Source organism: Balaenoptera musculus, chromosome 14 (assembly GCF_009873245.2).
Source record: "Balaenoptera musculus isolate JJ_BM4_2016_0621 chromosome 14, mBalMus1.pri.v3, whole genome shotgun sequence".
Lineage (NCBI taxonomy): Eukaryota > Metazoa > Chordata > Mammalia > Artiodactyla > Balaenopteridae > Balaenoptera > Balaenoptera musculus.
Genome location: NC_045798.1, coordinates 11,617,972 through 11,643,650, shown reverse-complemented (window position 1 = coordinate 11,643,650; position 25,679 = coordinate 11,617,972). Strand labels below are relative to the sequence as shown.

The 25,679-nt window shown below is 43.7% G+C and overlaps 2 protein-coding genes and 1 non-coding gene across 5 annotated transcripts in view; 1 reads left to right on the top strand and 2 right to left on the bottom strand.

The window, feature by feature from the left end:
* Positions 1–1,332: 1,332 nt before the first annotated feature.
* On the bottom strand, positions 1,333–1,405 carry TRNAE-CUC. The gene has a single exon. It is a non-coding gene; the product is annotated as a tRNA-Glu (tRNA).
* A 10,133-nt stretch (positions 1,406–11,538) lies between these two features.
* Positions 11,539–24,176, top strand: RFC5 (replication factor C subunit 5). The gene is made up of 11 exons (XM_036874635.1): positions 11,539–11,733; positions 13,350–13,414; positions 13,687–13,823; positions 14,988–15,067; positions 15,697–15,770; positions 16,988–17,147; positions 17,865–17,946; positions 18,339–18,468; positions 19,041–19,118; positions 21,119–21,173; positions 22,229–24,176. Exons 1-11 carry the CDS (start codon positions 11,660–11,662, stop codon positions 22,323–22,325), a joined length of 1,032 nt encoding a protein of 343 aa, XP_036730530.1. The 5' UTR covers positions 11,539–11,659; the 3' UTR covers positions 22,326–24,176.
* Positions 23,953–25,679, bottom strand: part of WSB2 (WD repeat and SOCS box containing 2) — an 18,474-nt gene continuing 16,747 nt past the window's right edge. For all 3 annotated transcript variants that reach the window (XM_036874634.1, XM_036874633.1, XM_036874632.1), the window contains 2 exons: positions 25,500–25,607; positions 23,953–24,879 (listed from right to left, as the gene is read on the bottom strand). In XM_036874634.1, the coding sequence (XP_036730529.1) occupies positions 24,717–24,879; positions 25,500–25,607 (271 nt within the window). In that variant the 3' untranslated portion in view covers positions 23,953–24,716. The remainder of the gene's footprint in view (positions 24,880–25,499; positions 25,608–25,679) is intronic.

Genomic DNA, 25,679 nt, shown 5'->3' with positions numbered 1-25,679 from the left:
ACACATTCCACACCCCCATGGCCTTTCTTCATTCCGCCTTAGTGGTCTTCTTGCAGACTCTCCACTGCACAAGCCTGTCTGGAATCCGGGTAAATTTTACTCATTCTTCAGTTTCTGCTGAAACATCACTTCCTCAGGGTCCTTCCTGGCTCCTCCCAGCCTGGGTCTCCCTTTACTTTCTTTCACCCTGGGGGCGGGCATCACACTAGAAATTAACTTACTCAGTGTCTGTGTCGCCTGCCCTTCTCTCTCATCCACTTGAGGGTCTTTCTCCTTTACCTGCTGTACCCGCAAGGCATAGCACAGTTGGTGGCCCACTGCAGGTGTCAATAAATGTTTGCTGAAAGGGTGACAATGAATGACTCATGGGGAAATTTTACTGTTTCTAGTTAATACACAAATGCGTAGGTACAGTCTCATGTTGAATATTTGGTTCCACTGACAGTGATAAAAAAAGAGAAAGATCGCTTACCAAAATACAGGCATCCTACTTTCTTTTTTAAAAGTACCTTATCTATTTTAAGAGTCGTTCTCTTCTCGTGGTTTTTATTCGTTTATTTATGGCTTTAATCACTGTGATCCAATTTATTTTTTTAATTTTATTTTAAAATTAGTCAGTTTTATTTTACTAATTAATTTTTATTGAAATATAATTGATTTACAATATTAGTTTCAGCTATACAACACAGTGATTCAATATTTTTACAGATTATACTCCAGTTAAACTTATTACCAAATAATGGCTATATTTCCCTGTGCTGTACAAATAGATGTGATCCAATTTATTTTAACGGAGTCTTTAAAAATATAATTATCTGAAGCGATTGGCAACATATCTTGCTGTTTATTGTTTCTTTTGTCTCTTGCTCATGGTGAATTGTTTCCTTGTGTGTTTTGTAATTTCAAACGAGTTGATCTTTATTTGTGGGAATTCTGTATGTCAAGGCTGAAGGTTTGTCCTTCCAGAGCTTGTGTTTAGCTACTTTCTTCACTTGGCGGTTCCCCACAGTGTAAATTAAAACCCAAACCTATGTGAGTACAGTCGTACTGTGACAAATTCAGAGGGGGCATTTCTTGCCCACCCAGGCCCACCTAAGGAGAGATAAACATCCGAGTTATCACCCTATGCTGGCTGGGCAGATTTTTCTAGAACCCCACTCCCTTCCGTAAGAGTGGAGCTCTTTGAGGGTCCTTGTTTGTGTGGAGGCCACAGTTCCAATTCCCCCCAAACTTTGTCCCCTCTGTCCTTTGGTTTGTTTGGTTGGTTGGTTGGTTTTTGGTTTTTTTCTTTTTTTTTTTTTTGGCCATGCCGCACGTCTTGTGGGACCTTAGTTCCCCAACCAGGGATTGAACCTGGGTCCTCTGCAGTGAGAGTGCAGAGTCCTAACCACTGGACTGCCAGGGAACTCCCCCCTCTTTCCTTTGGCACCTTTAAAAATCAAAGACCTCCTCCCGCTACTCTGGATTTCATACCCTCTTTTTCTGACTCCAGAAGATTATCTCTATTTTCTCCGGTATTTCTAGTTGACTATCAAATGTGGGAAAGTTTTTAGATTATCTAGTCCAGAATATTGCCCAAAATGGAAACCCAGTGGACTAGTTTTCAGATCTTTCCCTCATTCTGTATGCATGAGTCTATTTTTTTAAGTCACTTTGTTCTCCTCTTATTTTCTGTATATTTACCACCTCTCTCCTGTTCTCTTACATTTACAAGTTACATTACAGAACAAGATGCCTTATGCTAATAATTTCTCAGTATAAACCATTCTTTTTTTCCCTTAGTATTTGGCTCTTATTATTGGCTCTTTTTCAGCTCCTAGCCTATCTTTTTTTTTGTAATTTCCTAGTGAACAGGCACCAAATATAGTTAGTATTTAATCTATATGTCACCTACTCATTTAAATGCTCTTCTTTAAAAAAAAAAAATCTAACCCAGTCTTGCAGATAAAAAAAATCTTGAGGTCGACAAAACTGCTAGCAATGTTTCCATAAAAACTGTTGTCAAAAGACTGGCAAACTTGGTAACACTAGGTAGCTAAGTTTTTAAAAATTCAGTACTAGTAATGCAAGTCACATCTACAATTTGAACGAAAATTCTAACTTGCTTCAAACTTATTTTAGGCCTAGATAAATTACTTTTGGTCTTAGATCTAGGAATATATGCATATAAACATTCTATTGCTATACAAGTATACTGTGTACTTTATACAGATAATATTTGCAGCCTAGGGATGCTGTAGCAGTATTTGTAATACTGTTCATCCTCACTCATAGCTTACTTGGAACTTCTCCTTAACATAATACCAAGTAAGAATTAGATAAGTATTAAAGTGACTACTTTTGTCATTGCTCTAGTCAAGGTTACACGTTAGCTAACTTATAAATAAGTCACTCTCCATGACAGAAACATCAGCCACTGAAATAGTTTATGAGCACAGTCACAAAGTTTTTTCAAAAGGACTTTTAAAAATTCTCTTAGGGAATTCCCTGGCAGTCCAGTGGTTAAGACTCCACCCTTCCAATGCAGGGGGTGCAGGTTTGATCCCCGGTCAGGGAACTAAGATCCTGCAAGCCGCGGGTTGCGGTCAAAAAAAAAAAAGAAAGAAAGAAAAAAAAATTCTCTTAGTTATGTCAGCTTTGGTTAATGAATATTCTACCTGGCTTTTCTTCTCAGCCTCCAAGAAAGTTTTAAGAGTTGGTAAATCCCAATTTTAAGGATTTGGAGAATTGTCACTGTAGCACTTATCTATTGCTGCATGACAGACCACACCTAAACGCAATAGCTTAAAATAACAATCGTTTAATTTGTTCCTGAGTCTGTGGGTCAGGAACTCTGTCAGGGCTCAGAGGGGCAGTTCATCTGTGTTCCATGCGGTGCCGGCTGGGGTGCATTCATGTGGGGCTGGAGGACCCACGCTGGCCTCACTCACAGGGCTGGTGCTTCAGCTGGAACGGCTTGAACGACTGGGGACTGCGCGGCTGGGCCTCCTTCCTTGTGGGGCTGGCTGGACTTCCTAGTGCGCACGGGGCCTCCTGGCTGTCACCTGAGTTCCCGGACTCCCCTGCCTTGGCCTCTTTCTCCAGCAGGATAGCCTGGACTTCTAGACATGGCAGATGGTGTCCCACGCTGGTTAAAGTGGAACCTTCCAGGCCTCAGCTGGGAAGTTCCAGAATAGTATTTCCACCAGATTCTGCCACATTCCATTGGTCAAAGCAAGTCAAAGGCCAGCCTCCAAGGAGTGAAGAAATAGATTCCACCTCTTGAGAGGGGAAGAGGCCCCCATCCACAGCGACAGGAGGAATTGTTGGCAGCCAGCTTTGCAGGCAATCTGCAACAGTTGCTTTACCCAACTAAATACATAGCACCCATTCTGTTTATAAAGTTGCTACAAATCAAAGGGGGAAGTTTATTAACGACAGTTTAGGATAACTTAATAACTAGTATTAGGATAGTTTATAATACTTAGACTAAAGATGTCAAGGTATTTTCCTAATATAAATACACTTAGGGCTGCGTTTAAATGTCACCGTCATTATTCAGCACTTAACAGTTTCAAGTGAGAAGGCACAATCTCACTTGATTAACATTAAAGCTTAAGTTAAATTCAACTCCTCCTTAGGATCTGGGGGATTACCTTTACTTATTTATTTGCTTGTTTATTTTCTAAACAGCAATTCTATATGGCTTGACTTACTACATTTTCCCATCTCAGAATAATTTCCAAAGTCCTTTTTTATTTATTTATTTTTCCTTTTTTTTTTTTTGCTGAGCCATGCCGTGCTCCAGATGGAACCCATGCCCCCTGCAGTGGAAGCGCAGAGTCCTAGCTACTGGACGGGGGAAATTCCCGTGGGTGATTACCTTTAGTTCCTTACCTCTGTGTGTGTCTTCTCCCTGGTGGTCACTTAGGAGTATGGGGAGACATGAATAAATTATCTTGTTTTCTTGTTCTGATGTACCATATTGTAGGCTTGGAAGAACTTTCTAATCCCACTAATTGTTTTTAAGAAACAACGATTTTGATTTTGCAAATTTTACCACACCGAGTTCTCCACAGTCGGGTACACCAAGATCTTACCACTGCAACCCTTCCTGGTGTTAAGCAGATGGATAATTTTGAAATATGTACGTATGGAATTAAGTTTCGTGACTATCCAAATACGCCAACCACTTCCACGGCAGTTGTAATTATGCAGTGGAAAACATTTCCAATGATGCCCTTTTATGTGTTAATTTTGCAAAATTTATTCTCAATTATAATTTCAAATCACCTGAGCAACAGAAGAAAATCAGAAGTTGTATCAAAACCAAGAACTTATTTGAATTTAGCATTAAGAAAACATTTTTAATTAATTAATTGGCACAAGTTGAAGATAACCCGTATTTAACAAGCCAGTTCTGGTTGACATTTGCCAAAATATGACATATTGAATATGTTCTCTTTATTCAATACCCCTTAAATTAAATTGTGAAAAAAAATTAAAGCAGAGGGTATAAAATAATCTACTTCCATGAGACTCAGGAAAATTTAATTAGATACCCCTTTAAGTAAGAAATTTGCTTTTGTAAAATTTTTTTTAAATCTGTACTTTAAATGACCTTTAAATTTCAAGACTTTTTCAAGATACAATTGTCCAGTCCTCATATTCATGAACATGCCAGATATTTTAATTTCTTGCACATCTGCCAAGTCTCTTCAGTTTAGAACAAGATTTAATTCTAAGGTGCCTCCCTTTTTAAAAAACACACTTTCTCCAAGTCAAAAGAATTTTTAAAAATATATTTTGAAGAAGCCCATAGGCCGCAACTAAGACCCAGCACAGCCAAAAAAAAAAAAAAAAAAGACTCTAAGGCATTGTCTAAACTAGTACAAAAGCCACTGGTTGAAAATGAAAATGTTAAAAAAAATTCATAATAAAAAGATAAATTGTTAAAAAATATATATATATATTTTTTAACCATCTATATCTTTGAAACACTTAAAATATTTTCAGGTTTAAAAATCCTCCTCCAGACTGACCTGCGGCAGCCTTGGCTCTTCGGTGTTCAGTACTACTCTCTTGCTGTACTTTTCAACATTACATTGATTTTAAATACACTTTTTTTATTTAATCACATTGCCATTGAACTTGGGCCAAATACTTTGAAAGAGTGAGTTTAGGGGGATTGGAGGAATGGGATGAAATATCTATAAATAGCAGTTCTCTGTGTAGCATGCACTGTATAATAAAGTGTGTGTAACTCTGCCATGCAATGTAAATAATGACAGTAATTTGCATTTTCTTATTACTATTCGTCCTCGAATTGAATCTGTGGTCTTTTGCCAATATTAAGGTCTATTTCTCACTTCCTTACATCCCCCAGGGTCCCTACTATGATGGGAGTGGGTAGTCAACAGTCCCCTTGTTCAGCACACAGATCTTAATGACAGGTACACATCCAGCTGCTTTTTTGCCTCTGCCTTTTCAGTCTCACAAACCCAAAGGCAGTATGGTTCACGGCTGGACCAATGCCGAACAGAGCCAGGTCAGTGTAACTACACTTCCATCACCTCTTTATTGACACCCTTTTCTCTTTTTAAATCCCAATGACCCCGGAGATTCTAGCCCAAGGCAATGACGCTGAACTCCAAGTAGGGAGAATTAGGAAGGATTCCAGAAGAAGAAATATTTTTAAAATTTTACCAGCCTGGAGGGCCTATTATTAATGTGACAGAATAATATGATTAAGAATAAACTGGACTTATTTTCTACTCTAGACTCATCACAAATGACTAAGGGGGATTTTTTTTCCCCCAAGCAATTAAGTCTTAGAGTCCTGGGGTGCTGGGCTTGCCTTGCTCAAGGGAGCTAGGATGCCTAGGATCTTAGGGACTTGAGTGGATTATCAAGATTCCAGGCCCTTAGAGGGGCAGGGGTGGGAGTGCGTGTGAGAGAGGAGTGGCCAGGCTCCCTGAAGCTCCACGCTCGGGATGCAAAGCAGCAGTGGGGAGCAAGATGGCGGGAGAGAGACAGATTACGTAATCCAGCTTATCAACTGCAATGTGCACACAAACTGCCCGGAGAACTTGTTATAATGGAAGTCTGATTCAGGAGGTCTGGAGTGGGTCCAGAGACTCTGCATTTCTAACAAGCTCCCTGGTAATGCCCATACTATGGGTCCTGGGGCCTCACTTGGAGCAGTAGTGGGTAAGGGGGAGGAGGTGGGAGGACTTCGAAGGAGGGGCACAGGAAAGTCTAAACTTCATACTCTGTGGCATTGGGAGGAATGACAAAAGTTCTGGGTGGCTGAGTTGTACGCTGAGGGAAAGGACACTATTATCAACAGAACTGTCCACCTTCAAAGGGATCATCCAGTCTGTACGAAGAGCATCTATTCCAACAGACTATGTAAAGAACTGAAGACTAAGAGCCCTTCCCCAAATGTTCTGGCCTGTTTCCCCACAACCTCTTAGACTTCTTGAATGACCCTACAGAAGGGAAGGAACCCAACTCCCAACCCCCAATAGATTGAATTTCCAAACTGCCTTGGCCTGTGGAAGGAGCAGTAGAGGACCTTGAACCAGATATATTTAATGTAGAAAAACTGAAAATTTTGAGCGCAAGTGGCATGGAGCAAATTCATATAAGTTACCCTTTCAATCTCAAAGAGAATCAAATTCAGGAATCTTTAAATAGCCATTTCATTAGTTATTCGATCAACAAATGTTTAGGGGATGCTGAATGAATTTCCCTAAGTTCCAATGTAGGGCATTTCTGGACTTCTGACAAGAGAAACTAGTTGTAGGGGACAAGTAGCCCCAAAAGACCTGAGGACTTAAATTCCTTGTCAGTCAATGATCTTGCCATGGTCACCAAAGAAGATGGCCCTTCCCCTTATACACACTCTTCAAATTGCCCTTTGAGATTTTTCCCTCCTTCAAGTCCTAGCTCTTCATTTAAACATGATTTCACCAGTATAAACATGTTCAGGAGAAAGACCCAGTTTGATTTTCTTCTGCCAGCCTCTTCCAAAGATAGCCCGAATCCCATTCTCTCATAAGAACAAGTCTTAAAAATAAACTAAGGCAGTAAGTGCTGTGTCCAAGGCCAAGTTTGTTCCAAAGCTGAGAATAATAAAATTCAGGGTTCCCTTTCCCTAATCCAATTTTAAGAGCAAATGCCTTTTGTTGTTAATTTTGTTTGCAAACTCTGATCCTGCCATCTCCAGGACCTGATATTTTATTAAAGCATTTCCAAATCTGGTTCTGATTATATAAGAAAAGTTTGCGCCTGTGCTCATCAATGTCACAATTCACATGGAGAGAGCAGCTTGATTTGCCTGAATCCCCCAGAAGGTCTAAAATCTAGGCACAGCGTAAGAAGGAATCGCTATACCTTTTGCCTGATCATCTGTCCTTGAGAAATCAAAAGTCACAAGTGCTCTGATGGTGTTTTTGCTTGGCCAGCAGATTTTTTTTTTTTTAATTAGTTGTCAATGTTTAACATACGAGAATTTCACATACAAATCCAAGTTTCTGGTTTCTCTTGAAAAATCAGAAGAGCTGGCACCATTTGGTCGCTGTCCCTCATGGCTGAGTGCTGGCGTGGTGGACAGTTGTGACCCTTATGGCTGCAATCCCTCTCCTGTATTCAGGGATGTCAACAGTTCACAAGTCTTGGTGGCAGGCAGATGTCACTTCCCACTACTCAAGCTATATACCTGGTACTTACTAGCATGTGACCCAGGCCTGGCCAATTAGGCATGTCTCCCCAGGTTTTTATTTTTATTTTTTTATTTTATTATTATTATTTTTTAATTTTTTGGCTGTACCACGCGACATGCAGGATCTTAGTTCCTAGACCAGGGATCGGACCCGCGCCCCCTGTAGCGGAAGCGCGGAGTCTTAACCGCTGGACCCCCAGGAAAGTCCCTCCCCAGGTTTTTAATGTGGCACTAGCTTTAGGAAAACTCTAGTACAGGAGAGAAATGAATTCTTTCTGACAGTAGAAATGGTTAAAGCAACATCCAGTTTGTAGGGTCAGCTTGGGGTGGGGTGGGCGGGCAGTAGCCTCTGAAAGTCGGCAGCAAAAACAGTTTTCTTACTAGTTTCGTTCCGTGGAGTAATTTTGACCATGGTTTCAGTTCCACGGCCTGTCTCTGTTCCATTTTCCAAGCGGGGGTCTCCAGAATTCTGACTGTGAGCTATCCAGTATTTCATTGCTACAATCCTCTTCTGCTTAAATCTTTCATCTATAAGCTCTGCCCCCTTGAGGCAGGGCGTAGTGTACACCCAACCCTCTTCCTTTATATATTAACTTCAGGCTACTTACAAGACATGTGAGCTTGGAACTCAGGTCTTCTCTCCCTCTCTCTCTTTAAAGTGATAGAGTTTTGTCACTGGGAGAAAAGCTAAAGATCACCTAGTGCAAAAATCGGCAAAGTAATGAGAAAAGTTTCCCAGATGCCCCTTCCCTCCACCACCATTCTCTCTTAACATCTCATTGGGCAGAACTGGATCACAGGCTCACCCTTTAAGCCAATCAGGGGACTAGGTTTGTTGTGATTGGCTTAGCCTAGGGCAGTAGTTCAATTCTGCCTGAATATCAGAATCATCTGAGAACCTTTTATAATGCCAACTGCCGGGTCACACCCCCAGGCCACATTTAATTGGTCTGACTGGACTTCTGGCACTGGAATTTTAAAAAATCCTCTGGTGCTTTTAATATTAACCCTCTCTCTAGTTCAGCCCCACCCATTTTACGAATGCCAATGCTGAGGTCCAAAGAGATATTAATTAAGTTGCCTAAAGGACTATACCTTCAGTTAATAGCAAAACAGACAGAAGCAAAACCACACACAAATGACATTTACTAGGACACCTTTGTTTTTCCAGAAAACTCATTTGAGTACCCATTCTTTTTCTTAGAAAGTGAAGTCCTGAGGAGCTCCAAGACTAAGAAGCAGTAGAATATAAGGCAGTGGTTTTCAAGCTTGAGCGCTTCAGAATCCCCTAGAGGGCTTGTTACAACACGGAGAGCTGGGCCCACCCCTGGAGTTTCAGATTCAGTGGTTTTGGGGTGGGGGGAAGAATAATGAGCATTTCTAACAAGTTTCCAGGAGATGCTGCCGCAGCTGGTCCAGCGACCACACCAGCCACCACCAGAGTGGCTAAGAGCTTGGGCTATAGAATCACACCATCTTGGTGAGATCCAGTTCTGCCTCTTATACCAAGTCAGAACATGGGCAAGTTACTTAGCATACCTATGAAATGGGGCCGATAATAATAGTGGCCTGGGTTCACGGCAACAACTGAATATGCATTCAGAATGTAAAAGCACTTAGAACAGTGTCTGGCCCATAGTAACTGCCTAATGAGTGTTAGCTATTAGCATTCATTCATTCCTTCATCAAACAATTATAAATTGAGTGCTTCCTTTGAGACAGGCACTGTTCCAGGCACCAGGAGTACAGTGGTGAGGAAATCAAATGAGCTTACAATCCACTGGGGAGGCACACAATAAATGACCTCATAAATATAAGATAGAATGTCACACAGAAGAATTTTGCACTCCAAGCAAACTGGACAGCAAGTGCACACAGTTTTATGAGAACTTGGTCAAGTTTTGTTTGCATCTTCCAGCTCAAGGAGGTCGTGGCAACATGTTCCTAATGCAAAAGCCCCTTAGCAGCATGGCTCTTACCATGGCAGTTGAATAAAGCCCAGTTTATGGTTTTTATAGTAAGGTTCTCCAGAGAAACAGAACCAATAGTATTTACATATATATATTATATTTATACTTATGTTATAATACAAGTGTATTTAAATGTAATTTGTATTTATACTATGTGTTATATATATGTAGATTTTAAAATATTTTTATATTATACGCCATACAATAAATATTAATATATCACTATACATTATATATACTATTTTTTTAATTTAAAATATATTTTAGATATATTCATATTTGTATAGATATTTATATAACATAGATATCATAGGAATTGTAGGGATTGACTCACATGATTACGGAGGCCAAGAAGTCCCATGATTTGCTGTCTGCAAGCTGAAGACCCAGGAAAGCTGGTCCAAAGGCCTGAGGATCAAGAGCGCCAATGTCCGGGGGGCAGGAAAGGATGGATGTCCCAGCTCAAAACGAGAGCAAATTCACCTCTCCTCTGCCTTTTTTGTTCTATTCAGGACCCCAGTGGATCGGATCACGCCCACCTGCATTGATGGGAGTTATCTGCTCTACTCATTCTCCCACTTCAAATGCCAATCTCTTCCAGAAACACCCTCAGAGACGCTCCCCCAAAATAATGTTTACAAGCTCTCCAAGCATCACTTGGCCCAGTCAGGTTGACACATAAAATTAACCCTCCCCAGCATAGTCACACCAGCCAATTCTTTAGGTTTTGTCTGAGAGGAAACATTTGTGACAAGAACAGGACGGGTGAAGAGCTTGCTAGAAGAGAAAGAGAGAGGCGGGTGGAATGCACCAGATGCTTTACCTATGTTATTTCATCTAATCCTCACAGCCATCTTGGAGGAGATATGGTTGGACGAGGAGAGAAGTAACCTGCCCAAAGCTGAGCGGGAACGGTGGTACCCCAGCGATCTGCACGACCAGTGCCAGGAGGAAGCAGAGAGCAGGGGCGCTATCACATCACAAGCCCCATCTGACCCCCTTCTTCTGACTCCCCAGGCAGGGGCGAGGGTGAAGCCATACCTGCCATCGTGTATTTGTCCTCTGTCCCTCTACTCTGCTCCTAAAACAGGTGACAGTGATGTCATAAGATGCAAGGAGCAGCTACTTCTGAATCAGAACACTTCTGATCCTGGTCCAAACTCATCTTCTCCCAGGACTGCTGTCTTTCTCAGCATGTTAAAAAACAAAAAACAAAAAAACTTTACTATGGATGTAATACATACTCATTGCTGGGAATACAGACCAGCAAAATAGAAGAAAACAAAAGTGGTCCATAATCCCCTCACCTCAGAAAAAAAATGCTAACATTCTGATACCGCTTCTCCTCAGCAGCTTGAGACCATAGGCAGCCTGTCCTCTATGCTTACTAACTAGCCTTTTCCAGTTACACATATTAACCTAACTGGAAGTTACTTACTTTTTATTTATTTATTTATTTTCGCTCTGGAGTTGTTTCTGGAGGTCGGTCGGTTCTGTAAATTTTGTTGGGTGAGGGAAATGGATTTGGGAGACGGACTGGAGTTGGAGTTGTGCTTGGAATTGTTTTTCAATTTGAAGTACTCACCTCCCAGCTTTGGGGCCAACAAAGTATTTCGAGCCTTTTTTCATACGGCAACTGTATTCAAGAACTGTAAGGGGTGGCCTTGCCTCTCCTCCTCCCGCGCTCGCTGGGCTCGGGACGCCCCGCCGCACCAGAGAGAGGGCAGCTCCGGCTAGAACGGCGGAGTTGGAGCGAGGCTGACTGCCAGGGCCTCCCGGTAACCAGGCAACAGAGGCCTTAGCAACGGGGAGGGGGTGGGACCGAGGGAGGAAGTCGGAAGCAAGCGGCTAAACCTCGCGAGAGTTGCGTTTGCGCGCGAACTGTAAGTCCGTGGGTCTCGGGGTCAGGTCTTGGCTGGTCGCGGTGCAGGCCCCTGGGGGAGGCGACAAGCCCACCGGACCCAGCCACCTTCGTCACCCTGTCATGGAGACCTCAGCGCACAAGCAGCAGCAGCAGCAGCAGCAGCCCGAGGCGGGCAAGATCAGGAACCTGCCCTGGTAGGAGGAGGCCCGGCTGCCGCGGGGAAGGGGGTCGGCCGCGCGGGGAGGTGGTGGCCGGAGTGGGCAAGTGGCAGGTCCCCAGCCCGACCTCGCCCCGCCGCCCCAGGGTCCCACCTGGGTGACAGCACAGGGGTTCGATCTCGTGTCTTCTGACACTACATTGACCTCCGTGGCAAAATATTCTTCTCTCTTGCCAAAATATTCTCTTCTCTCGGTGCGATTATTGGTCAGATTCTAAACTAGAAGAAGATTGATGATGATGATGGTAACAACGCTCCCTAGTTAACTTTTATTCAAGTGACTTTCTATTAGATTAGCAGGCACCCTATTAGGTGTTTGAATTTTACAAAGACACTAGGAGGAAGGTACTGTTATTCCAGTTTTACCAAAAGGTTAAATGATTTGCCTAAGGTCCAGAGTTGGAAAATAAGTTTGTATTTGAACCCAGCTGGTCCAGATTCAGAGCTTGCACTCTTAACCATCCTACTTACACAACTGTGTCTTAGTGATGGTTTAAAGACTGAGTGGATTTGACTTGATTTCGGAAAACTCCAAGTTGTTTCTTTTCAGTTTATTGTTATCGTAGTAAAAACACATAACATACAATTCACAGTTGTAACCATTTTAAAGTGTACAGTTCAGTGGCATTAAGTACATTCAGAATGTTGTGTAACCATCCCACTATCTAGTTCCAAAATTTTTCATCATCCCAAATGGAAACCCCATACCCATTGGCAGTCACTCCCCATTCCCCCCTCCCTTAGCCCGTGGCAACCACTAATCTACTTTCTGTCTCTTATGAATTTGCCTATTCTGGATATTTCATATAAATGGAATCATACAATACGTGGCCTTTTGTGACTGGCTTCTTCTTTTTTGTTTTTTAATATTTATTTATTTATTTTGGCTCCACCGGGTCTTAGTTGTGGCACACAGGATCTTCGTTGCGGCATGTGGGATCTTTCATTGCGGCATTCGAACTCTTAGTTACAGATGCATGCGGGATCTAATTCCCCAACCAGGGATCGAACCTGGGCCCCCTGCATTGGGAGTGCAGTCTTACCCACTGGACCACCAGGGATGTCCCGTTACTGGCTTCTTATATCAGTAATTGATTTCCTTTTATTGCCAAATAACGTTCCCTTGTGTGGCTATACCACCATTTATTTATCCATTCATCTGTTAAGTTATATTTGGATATGAGTTCAATTTTGGATTAATTTAGGTACTCATCCAGGTTGAGATTATAGGCAGACAGCTGGAAAGATGAAATGAGAGCAGTTTTTCAGCACTATTGATATTTGGGGCCAGGTATTTGGGGTGGCGGGGGAGGGCATGGGGGTTGTGCTGTGCATTGCAGGATGTTTAACAGCATCCCTGGTGCCTTTCCACTAGATGCCAGTGGCACCCCCCACTCAGCTTTGACAGTGGAAAATGTCTCCAGATATTATCAAGAGTTCATTGGAGGACAAAATGGCCCCGGGTGAGAACCACTGAGTTAAAGGGTTTTGTATCTCTTTCTCTTTTAGTTAGGATATGAAAGGATTCTTTTGCACATAACAAAATGTTCTTGCCTTTATATATGTTGTAATCAATGCTAAATTGTATTTTAGGGTTGAAAAATACCGGCCACAGACACTGGATGATCTCATTTCTCATCAGGACATCTTGAGTACCAGTAAGTATCCATGTGTCAGCGGCTGGTATCCTAGTCGCAGGACCTGGATACATTTCTTAGGAATGTTGTCTCTACTGAGTAGTAATTTTGAAGGATCTGATTGAGCTTTATGGGATGTGGCTTTAAGAGCTGAGTCCTTCAGATTTTTCATTCCTGCATCTGACCCAGATTTGAACATATGGTTGAAGTACCTTCAGCCCAACTCGGGCCTGCAGTGAATGAGGCAACTCTCAGAGACTGATGGCCTCTCTCTTTCTCCCCCCGACCTTCAGTTCAGAAGTTTATCAGTCAGGACCGCCTGCCGCATCTCCTTCTCTATGGTCCTCCAGGGACAGGAAAGACATCCACCATCCTGGCCTGTGCTAAACAGCTGTACAAAGATAAGGAATTTGGCTCCATGGTCTTGGAGGTAAATGGGAGGTTTACTGTTACTCTCGAAGGACTCCAGCCTCTTACTTTTAGTTCTGCTAGTTTTGTTTTACTTTACAAGTTAGTTGCCCTGCTGGTGGTTGGGAAAGAAGGAGACGTAAGATGTTTTAATTCACTTTTTTTCTATAATTGACATTTTTGCCTGGACTGGTACAAGCTAAAGGGCAGTGGTAGGACTAGGTGTCTTTCTTTGCTGTTGCCAACTTTCACCCAGACCCTCAGTGGTTGCTCGGTTGATGGCTGTCCCCCAGGTGCCCCCAGATCCCTTCTGCATGTTGCTCCATGCTGTTCTTGCCCCGCCCCGGAAGGCTGAGCTGTGTCGACTGCGAGCTCTCTTGCCCTCTGCCTCCTGGTTGGGTTTGGCCAGCAGGGGCCTGGAAGGGGTTGGGGAAGGGAGAAGGAGGCCTGGTCCTGCCCTGGGGGTCACCACAGGCTGACAGCTTCCCCACCCGCAGGGCACAGCACGCAGCCTTCCCCCCGGCCAGCGCCACTCCCCCACCAACCCCTTAAGACTTGGGGGTGATAATGGGCCCCAGTAGGCCCTGAGGTATTGCATAGCCCTTGTGGTTTCCCCACACCTCACCAGCACCTTTTAAACTATCTCTTCATTTAATTCTCTTCAAATTACTGAATTTGAGTATGCCATCTGTTTACTACTAGGACTCGACCGATATACTTAGCTTACGAAATTCTAAATTTTGTCTATTGTAAGAAAAAAACTGTTTAACTTGCTTTTGTATTATAGAACCTTGCTGCCACCAGTGTTCTTACTTCATTGTATTAAAAACTTGGTAACTTCTGGGTTGCTCTGGGTTGTGGTAGCTAAAATTAGCATCATTCTGCTCCTGCCAGAGGTGCTGTTCACCGTGACCAGACCAATTAATTCTTCCTCCAGAGCTTGTCAGTGATTGTCCTCAAAAGGGGGAGGAAAGACAGGCATTGGCCTTTCAGAATATAATGGAATGATCTAGTGAGTTGTAAGTTTTAAATATAATTGTGATCTTATTTTTAATGATTATCTCTTATCTGTCCTTAGAACTAGAGACCTAGCTTGCTGAGCAGGATTGATGAAAAGATACATTAATTCACAGCTAGCACACCAACATGTTTTCTATTTATTTTGGCTTCTCTCTTTCACATTTAGCTGAATGCTTCAGATGACCGAGGAATAGATATCGTTCGGGGACCAATCCTGAGCTTTGCTAGCACAAGGACAATATTTAAGTAAGAATTCTTTGCATAATTTCTCTCCCTAAAGATTTTGATCAGTGAGGTGATAGAGTTTAATTTCTTAAATCCTCTCCTTTGCCAGTTTGTAAAAGTAAGGGGAAAAGAAAAAGGCTTTGTCAAAAGCAGTCATGAAAAAGAGATAAAGTACAGGAATGGTGGTAAGAAATATTAAAATGCAAATATTAAAACAAAATATTATCTAAATCTATATTAGCAAGTTCTCTGAGGAAGCATTAATTTCATTACATCCTAAGACCAGAGGAGCTAGTTTGAATTTAAACAAAAATGCACTGAGATCAGGGTGGATAACTAGGATGGTGGTAAAAAAAGAAAAAGAGGAAAAAGCAGAAGTGAAGGGGGTGGGAAAAAAGCAGCACTAGAATAGAATAAGAGGCTACTGGGTGGAAGAAAGATGACGGTGCCAGAGGACATAATCTAACACAAATACAGAAATTAGACCTCTGTGCCCTTTGACCACAGATGTCTGCTTTGGTCAGAGTTCTAGGAGAAATGAACTTCATGAGCCAGGGCCTGATGGCACAAATGTGAAGGTGTAGGTTTGGGCCTGGAAGTCGAAGGGAGATTGAAGAAGCCTTTTTAGGTGGTACCATTTGTTTTCCTAGGAAAGGCTTTAAACTAGTGATCTTGGATGAAGCTGATGCCATGACTCAGGACGCCCAGAACGCCTTGCGGAGAGGTAAGGAGCACAGCCGTGTACGGCGTGTGTGGCTGAGGAATGCTTTGGAAGGAGAGTTGGCAACTTTGGACATGACATAGGACGTGGCTTCTTTTCAGTTTTCATTCATCTTCTGGCCCAGCGAAATCTCTGTATACCTTTCACTGTGTATCCCACCTGATGACCTAGACAAAAATCTCTATACCGGTGGTTACCCCTTTTAATAGTGTAAAGACATTAGCCTTTTGGGGACTTTTAGGTATGACCAGACACTGGTGTCTCATCCTCCTTCTCCATTGGGTTCAATTTCAGGGTTGGGAATTTGTACTGTTTGATGGGAGGGAATGGGAAGTCTTTCACTTCTAAACTGCTAGATAGGTCTTTCTGCTGTTGGTACCGTTAGATACAATATAGCCAGGAAAATAACACTGGTAATTTAGTTGCACTCAGAAAGCTGACATGACTTCCCTACTTGCCGGGAGAATGATTGGGCCAGGAAAGGAGAGTATACTGTGATTTGTTGGTCTTAAGGCGCCTGGTGCAGTTAATTTCTTTGCAAGGACATTCTTAATCTCTCTCATTAAGATTCTGTGGTAGACAGCTAGGAGAGAAGACAATCTTTAGGAATTCTGGGGAGGAGTGGATTGCAGCCCATGTTTAAGAAGAGGAGGAGGAGGACGGAATATCTTCTGGTCCTAGAGGCTTTGGCCACCTTTCTTCAGCATCTTATTCTGTAGAGTCAGTCTGGGCAGATCCCAGTGTGAGAACGTTGGTACCTACAGGATGAAACTGGTGTCACAGGCATCTCTGAATTAGGGTTAATGCTTTCTCGAATGCTCTAAGGGTTCGAGACAAGGTCCACTGGAAAGTCTGCAAAAAGCCATCCCCCTCCCCCACCCAGTAGAAGGTGGCACATCATCCATTTGCCAAATAGAATCTTATGCAAAAGGGCAGGCATACTGGATTTCGTATCTTAGTGGAATGGAATGGCAAGAGTGTCAGAATCACAGCCAGTCATGAAAAAGGAAGCATTTTGTTCAGTCCTGTGGAGGGGACGTGTTCATCAGCTCTGGGGAGAGAGGGGCTGGTCTCCAGGCTCACCCTCTCTCGCCACAGTAGCATTCCCACTTGTTTGCATTCTTGATTCCCCGCTTCACGTGACCATAGGAAAGTTCAGGGTTTCTGGGTCCCTTGAAGAATCAGGATGGACGTGAGGTGGTTTTCTTTTCCCTTGCCAGTGATTGAGAAGTTTACTGAAAATACCAGATTTTGCCTCATCTGTAACTATCTGTCAAAGATCATCCCCGCCTTGCAGTCCCGGTGTACAAGGTTCCGATTCGGTCCCCTGACCCCCGAACTCATGGTTCCCCGCCTGGAACATGTCGCAGAAAAAGAGAAGTAAGTATGTTGAAAAGCAGGGAAAGGGGGGCCTTGGAGACTGGGTGTCACGTAAGGCGGCTACTGGTACGTCTGAAGGCGATAACGTTTGTAAACAACTCGGGAGAGCCTGGCACAGGGTAAACCTCACTGTCTGTCGGCCGCCCTGGTAGCTCACAGACGTTCTTCATAAAGGTCATTTGGTTCCTTACTGGAGTCCATCATCCTCCCCTAGAAGCGGTCCCACTTTCCTCCTACTCTTTGTCTTTGGAAACTGCACGCTGCCAGGTCCCTCCCGTTAAGATGCCTCTAGCCTTTCTCGGCTAGCAGGGAAGGTCCTGAGACATCACATTCTGTGTGGTCAGATGCCAAGCCAGTAGCCAGCCCGAGCTGCTGCTGATTCGATGGGTGCTTGGGCTCTGCGAGCGCAGATCTCGCCAGCGCCCTCTCCTCTCCAGAGAACAGAGTTCAAAGCTACCTGCTCAGCATAGCAGTGCTTGGCCGCAAAGGATGGTCTTGCTAGACTTGGACTGGGCTGTGACTACTCACGTGAGGCCCACGTCCCCAATAGCCAGAGCGAATTCTGGAGCCTGTAAATCAGGAGAGTATTGTTAACTCCGTCCTTCCCTTTTTTCTCTTTAATGGTTTCAAAGCCTTGACCTTCACAGTCCGTCTTGTTCCCTCGGGGAGCATTTGTGCTTCAGGGCCTCTACATCCCTCCTGCCTGTTGCCTTTCAGAGTCGACATAAGTGAAGACGGGATGAAAGCGCTCGTAACTCTTTCCAGTGGAGACATGCGAAGGGCTCTGAACATCTTGCAGGTAGGGCACCGCTCCTAGCACATCTCAAATTGCTGCCTCAGAATACTTTTTCAAGAAAGACGTAAGCAACAGCATGACCGATGGGTTAATTCAGAAATCTAGAACTGGTAAGACGTCTCATAGTTTGTCAAAGATGTACTCCCACCTTTGTGTTTTGGTTAATTGAAAGAATAATTTGTTGCAAATAAGGGAAAGATAGGGAAGGACTCTGCAAAGTAACGTAGCCGACAAGCAGTGGCCTCCTCTGGTGCGGCGAGCTCTTAGCAGTGTAAAAGGTACAGGGCTCGAGCTCTCCCGTGCCCACCCGCATTGCTGCCTCCGCGGTTTCCTCCTGACCCTCCTGCAGCTCAGTGGCTGCAGCAGCCGTGGTGACTCTCCCCCTGTCTGCCCAGAGCACCAACATGGCCTTTGGGAAGGTGACAGAGGAGACCGTCTACACCTGCACGGGGCACCCACTCAAGTCAGACATCGCCAACATTCTGGACTGGATGTTGAATCAAGACTTCACCACGGCCTACAGGAGTATCCTTTCTCTTGTCCTTCGGTCGGTGCATCAGGTGCCCGAGGGCTGAACGTGGCCTCACGAGCTCAGGCTGCAGGCAGCACCTACACCCTACTGGCAAAAGCCAAGTGGCTGCACGGGACACCTTTCAGCTTGTCGTGGGAGCAAGATGTCTGTCGGGGGGATGGGTACTTGTCTTTCATGCCCCAAATTCTTCCCGAAGGGCCCTGAGCTGGGTATGGCTTGAAGCCGCTTAACTCACAGATGGGAGGGAAGCAGTTAGACCTTGGGTGGAAGGTGCAGTCATTTTCAAGCAGTTAGTGTTACTCTTGTTTTGCTATGAAATTAAAATCTAGGTGTAGTGATGGAAAGCCTTTTGGGCAATGCATTTGGTTCTGTTCTCTACTAGACAGAGATATCTTTCATCTCCATTAATGGAGATGAAAACAGAAAAATAAAAACTGGGGTCCAACACGTGCAACTTCACATTGAAGGAAACAGCTGTGTTGGTATGAAAAGCCCTACTTTCAAGTCATTCTCTGCAGTGTTTGTTCTGGAATTTGTTCCCTTTGCCTTAACTGCTCCTCTCTAGATATCATGGAGTTGAAAACTCTAAAGGGGTTGGCATTACATGACATCCTGACAGAGATACACCTGTTCGTGCACAGAGGTAACCTAGGTTCTTCCCCAGTTCAGAAGCTATGCAGGTGGTGGCATGCATCGGGGTTAAGGGTGGCTGGAGAGGGGACGTGACGCTTCATTTTGGAAGCAAAGAAACAGGAATGAAGAGGTGTAAGCCCGGCCCCCCATTTTTAGTTTTGTTTTGCTATTTATTTTTTTTATTGGGTTGGCCAAAAAGTTCATTCGGGTTTAAGTAAAACTAAGACACATTTTTAATTTTCGTGAAGAACTTCATTGAATAACGTATTCACTAACCGAATGAACTTTTTGGCCAACCCAATATTTGTGTGTCTGTGTCTTGCTTTTAAAACCTTGTTCCAAAAATACTTTTTTTTTTCATAAATTCATTTATTTTATTTATTTTATTTATTTTATTCTTGGCTGCGTTGGGTTTTCGTTGCTGCGCGCAGGCTTTCTCTAGTTGTGGCTAGCGGGGGCTACTCTTCATTGTGGTGCACGGGCTTCTCATTGCTGTGGCTTCTCTTGTTGCAGAGCACGGGCTCTAGGCGCGCGGGCTTCAGTAGTTGTGGCACGCGGGCTCGGTTGTTGTGGTGCACGGGTTTAGTTGCTTTGCAGCATGTGGGATCTTCCCGGACCAGGGCTCGAACCCATGTCCCCTGCACTGGCAGGCGGATTCTTAACCACTGCGCTACCAAGGAAGCACCAAAAATACTCTTTTGACTTCTAGAATGCTGGGGAAAAAGGAAAGAAACTCCTAAAGGCTAACTTACTTCCTCCAAGGGTTTGTATTTTACAGCAGTATGTTGGAGTTTGTATTTCTAAAAGGCTATTTTCCCCAAAAGGAAAGAAGGAGAAGGAAGATCTAGCTTCACATAACCAAAGCAGCCTCAGCTAAACCATCTTTAGTTCCACACTTGGTCGTATGTCCTGTACAGAGAATTGCTTCTCTACCTTGAGAGCACATGTGAATCACCCCAGACCAATCCAGTTGGCCCTTTTGGGGGAGAACCAGACACAAGTGTATCTTTGAGCTCTACGTGAGAATCACCCCAGACCAATCCAGTTGGCCCTGTTGGGGGAGAACCAGACACAAGTGGATCTTTGAGCTCTACGTGAGAATCACCCCAGACCAATCCAGTTGGCCCTGTTGGGGGAGAACCAGACACAAGTGTATCTTTGAGCTCTACGTGAGAATCACCCCAGACCAATCCAGTTGGCCCTGTTGGGGGAGAACCAGACACGAGTGTATCTTTGAGCTCTATGTGAGAATCACCCCAGACCAATCCAGTTGGCCCTGTTGGGGGAGAACCAGACACGAGTGTATCTTTGAGCTCTACGTGAGGATCACCCCAGACCAATCCAGTTGGCCCTGTTGGGGGAGAACCAGACACGAGTGTATCTTTGAGCTCTACGTGACGTACTGTTCAGCCTTCTGGAGAAGCTCTGCCTGCCCAGCAGCCACCTGCAGACACTCGGGTCCACGAACACTGTTCTGCCAGTGCCTTTCCAGGCCTCTCCCTGGCTGGCTGGCATGTGAAATTCTGCCCAAGAACATGGTTGGCTCAGGCCCAGCTCTGCACTTTGTGGATGCTGAGCATGAATCGACTTTTAAAAATTATTTGTTTTGTTTTTTGTTTTTTAACATCTTTATTGGAGTATTAATTGCTTTACAGTGGTTACGTTTGTTTTTAAATTTGGGACAGCGAGTGAGAACTTAGCTTTCACGGTACCTTACAGAGCGGCCTGGTGCTGACAGGGCAGTGTGGATGGCGTGTCCATCTTCTTACGATCACTCTGGAACCTGCTCATTTTTCTTTTTGGCTACCCTACGAAGACTAAAATGAATAAAAACTATGAAAACCTATGCAATTTTTACCTCCTAGAGGTGTGGTGTCTTGAGATTTGTGGCCTCAAGAGGTTAGTCTTACGTATCTGGTGTGGAAACTCATACTTGTCTTCTGTGATTTTTTTTTTTTTTTATAGTAGGTAATGACAGACCCCACTCATTTGATTTTGTTTTTCCCCCAGTTGACTTTCCATCTTCAGTTCGAATACATTTATTGACCAAAATGGCAGACATTGAGTGAGTATTTATTTCCCAGTTTTAATTCTTTTCCTCCTTTTTTCCCCGTTGTGAGTTTTTTGTTTCTCCTTGCTTGGTTTCAACTGTTTTGTCTAAATCATTCATATACAGTATAGTTTTTGCTGGGATTATTGAATGAAGCATGGGGAAGGGTGTGAGCTGCTTATGTAAAGAACACGGATAAACACAAAGGCAGGTACAGCTCAGTTACGTATTTGAGATAAAGGCCTCTCCTTCGACCTCAGAGGCCTGGTCCACCTTGGTTCTAGACATGCTCTTGTTATTTGGGAGGCCTGCTTCAGTTCAGACATCTAGGTCGTTTGGGGACGGCCGGCTATCCAGCTGTTATTAAGGCCTTTTGCCATACGAAAGCATATTGCAGGGAAAGTAAACATAAACTCAATTTTCCACTTTGCCTGGTTCAGTAAACAGTTATTAGTCCCCAGTGAAGCTGGCAGCTATCATTTAAGTAGACAAAAGCACTAGGTTCAAAATAGATGTCCACGTAAGCCAACTAATTTGCCGTCGTTGGCTTTCACACGTACCAATTAGGTCACTTCTTATCACTACACTGTGAATAGCATGATTTTGCTTTCAATGGCTGGGCACTTGAAAGGTGGCAAGATGAAATGCCAGTGTCTTGCTTTATTGACCACAGAACCACAGATATGGCAGCCAAACTTCCCAGTGAATTAGGAGGAAGGGAATCTTAATTATAATTCCTCGCGATGCATTTTGCAGGTGAAGAAATAATGCCTAATCACATAAATTTTACATATCTGTGTAGAGCTTGAACAAGTTAAGTTCAGAGCCCTGCTACTGGGAACAATTTTTTTTAATTTAATATTTCCTCCCCAGTTTGAATCAAATAAAGGAGTGTTTGAGGCAACCAAGAAAATGTTAGGGGACATGTACAAGATTGCTGCCCAGAATGAATTTCTCTCACCTCTTTCCTATCCTTCTCTGGCCAACTTTCAGTCTGACTGTTATTGTTCTCTTCAAAAGGCAGCTGTTGTGATAGTCTCTCTTCTTACCTTTTGTTTGATTTCTTTTAGGTACAGACTTTCTGTTGGCACCAATGAGAAGATTCAGCTGAGTTCCCTCATTGCCGCCTTTCAAGTCACCAGAGACCTAATTGTCACAGAGGCCTAGATGCTGAGGACCACTTGCTGCCTATTCTCAGGCCCAGCAGTGACTGGAGAGCAGGGGACACAGTCACCCCCAGTTTCGGAGAATTGTTCCAGGCGTGGGTGGGCAGACATGTACCCGAAGTACCGTGTTTGTGGCTGGCTGGAGCAGGGATGTACAAAGCAGTTTTAATGTACAGCTCGCTCACTGCACTGCCCATTTGTGTTTTATAAGGGGGGGAAAAAAAGCAAAACCCTTTTTTAGCCTTAAGGCTTTTACCCTTGAGTTGCCTGGACGATAGGAAATGGGCTACCCCATTTGGAATAGCAGGCCTTCAAATCTAATACAGTCCAAGTGTCTTCCAACTCAAGGCAAAAAGAACATCTTCAGAGTTAAGTTTGTAAATCTAAATCTGTGGCGCTACTTTAAATAGGTGTTAATGGATTTCTGGCCCAAACTATTATACTCTTATAAAGTGGACTCAATTTTCTTTACTTTAAAAACTGGCCTGCCTTTTTATTTCTCCTTTTGAAGTAGAGGAGTTGCTAGCAGGTTCCCAATTGTGGTGTGGACAGTAGCGAAAACATTCATTTTAAATGATGCTATCGGGGCCATAGGTCGTTCAACACTGGCTTGTTTAACCCAGGGCACATGAGACTAAGCCTGACTCTAAACCTGCAAGTGCTGAAAGGATTGAGACTCTTCATATTTAATCTAAATGTAATGCAGTTTATCTGCGAGCATTTGTGCTGCATGTGTGATAGTGTTCTGCACAATAAAAATAAAGCAGCTTGCTTGTTGTTGTGTTACAAGTGACTCCTTTCCTTAGCCAATTATACAGACGCTGACTTGTTCAACTTGCATTTATATGAAAAAGCCTCCTCCGTCCCTGATATCAGAGAATCAACTTTCTTTGGAGGCTGTTCTTTATAAAGGTGTCCAATTCTTATCCTATCAAAAGGGAGACGTCGGTTTTGTGCATCACACGCATAGGCCTCGCTGCCAAAGGACAAGAGCAGAGTCTGAAGCTAATGGCTGGGGGTGGGGTGAGGGCTCAAGGAGGCGGCCCAGAGCCTCTCAGACTACACTGTACATGATATTTCAAGATAACCACGAAACTTAATTTTGCCCAATCCATTCCCAGCTGTCTTGTTGTACTCACTAGTTTTAAAAGGTGATTTTTTTTTTTTTCCTTAATGGAAAAAATGAAACGGCAAGCCAAAAGCTTTTTAACTTTCTTTCCTTCGATGAAAGCCTCTCATCTTGAAAAGAAGTGTTTTTCTTTCAGCAACAAAGGCAGCAGAGGAGAGACTCCTCTGCTTTTTCAACACGTTTTATCATGGTACACAGGCCTCCACAAAGCACCTAGTAAGAAAGCCAAAGGATAAGATGTTGCATTTCTTTTAAAATAATTTAAAATATATTAAATTTTCCAAAGGCAGATTTTGTTTGAATGAGGTGTCTTGATTAGATAACTATACGCCACGAAGAACAGTACTTTTAAGGGGCTAGTTGTGTTTAGGGGCAGAGTTGAGACTGGCTGATGAGTCCAATGAGGTGAAGCAGTCAAGCAGATCTTGTACAGAAGAAAACCAGCTGAAATGATGACGACACCAATTCTTCACACAATTAAGAGACATCTTCACAACTGTTGGAATTAAGTACTATGGTTTTTAGATACCATTGAGAGAAACACAGTTGTACCTTAACATCTGTTGAGAAAATACAAATAAATACGCTAACTGGCGAACGACTGACAGGTAACTCGGTAGCCACTGATACAGTCATGCAGTTGAGGAATACGTCCCGTGTAACGTGACACACAAATCTGGCCTCCGGCACATGCACACCGTTGTTTCTTAAAAAAAAAAAAAAGCCAAGTCTAGTGTCTGTATCAGGAGCACGGCCTCTGAGTCACCTGGACTTCAGTTAAGCTAAGTAATATCTCACACTAGACGGCTCTGTGAAAACTGTCCTGTGGGTCAGAGGAAGGAAAGCCCTTGCCCACATCAAAGCGACTGACCAGCAGGAGAGAACTTTCACCAACACCTCCTCTGCATCCGGATCAACGACGGACACCCAGCAGAAGCCACACTCCAGTCGAGGGAGTGGAAACTTCTTGGAATCAAAATGACCAGAGAGGGTCCAGCACTGCTGTGCGTAAGTGGACTGAAGGTTAAGGTCAGGCTCCGTCACTGCGGAAGTGGAATCCCTCTTCTACGACTGACCCTCACACATCATGGGGAAGAGACCCCTGGCGAGGCCACTGGAATCTGGTTTTGCTACATTCTGTTCACAATCCCAAAGAGAAATTCTATCTCAATCCAAGACCAAATGTTTGGCCCATTACTCCAGCTACTTGTCAGGAAGATTTATCCTGCTACAGAGGAAACAAGTAAGACTACGGAGACTGGCTTAAAAAGTCCTGTACGTGAGGAACTCTTTCATTTTCTTAGGGATTGGCAGTGCTAGCACTTGGTACGTTGTTAGGAAACTTCGAAGGGCTTTCCGGCATAAGTGCTTCAGTGATGACAGGACCCGAGGAGCCGTCCAGAACTGGACGTGGCCATCCCTTGTCCTGAAATGAAACGGAAACCAATGCGTCACGGCAGACCTTGGAAATGTACGTTTTCACTGGGATAGATATCAATGTTCCTACTCTGACTTGCACTGGCAGGAGACTCTGGAGAGTGAAATGCAACCTGGACCTTGGAAACAGATGTAAAGGCTGTGGTGCTGAATAATTAAGGCTGCTGAGGGCATCAGGAGAACTCAAAAGACACCTCTGGTTCCAAAGTGCTGTCTCTGTCACTACAGCCCTTTATAAATCATACTATGGGTTCAAATGTAACAGGGAAGAGTGCCACCTATTGAATTACAGATGTTCCCTATAAGGTGGTCTCTGCCCTAAATGGTTTCCTACATAAATTCTGCATCACCTTGATTTCTGCTTCCTTGCAGACTTGGCCTGTTAGGTAGCATGAACTGTAGATCTTTCACGTTTACATTTAGGTTAAATATTAAGACTAAATGATGAACTATATTAGCAGAAGAGAGTATCAGAATTTTATGAAATCTCAGATTTCCTTAAAGGCTTCCTCACAGGCAAGAAAATTCTAGATGCTTTCTTCCCTTAAAAAGCTACATGGAATACTCAGCAGAAATCACTACCCATCTGTTCGGCTAACAGATACATACCCCGTGGCAATAACTCCACCATGTGGAAAAAATGTGCAGCAAAGACCATTGGTCATAGGAGCAAACGCAATTGGAGTTTTCAGTTCCAGGGCCCAGATCCTGAGGAGCCTGGAGGAGAAAGGGATGTGTCAGCAGACCTGGGGCCAGACCCCAAGGGTGATGCTACAAGCCCTTTTCAAC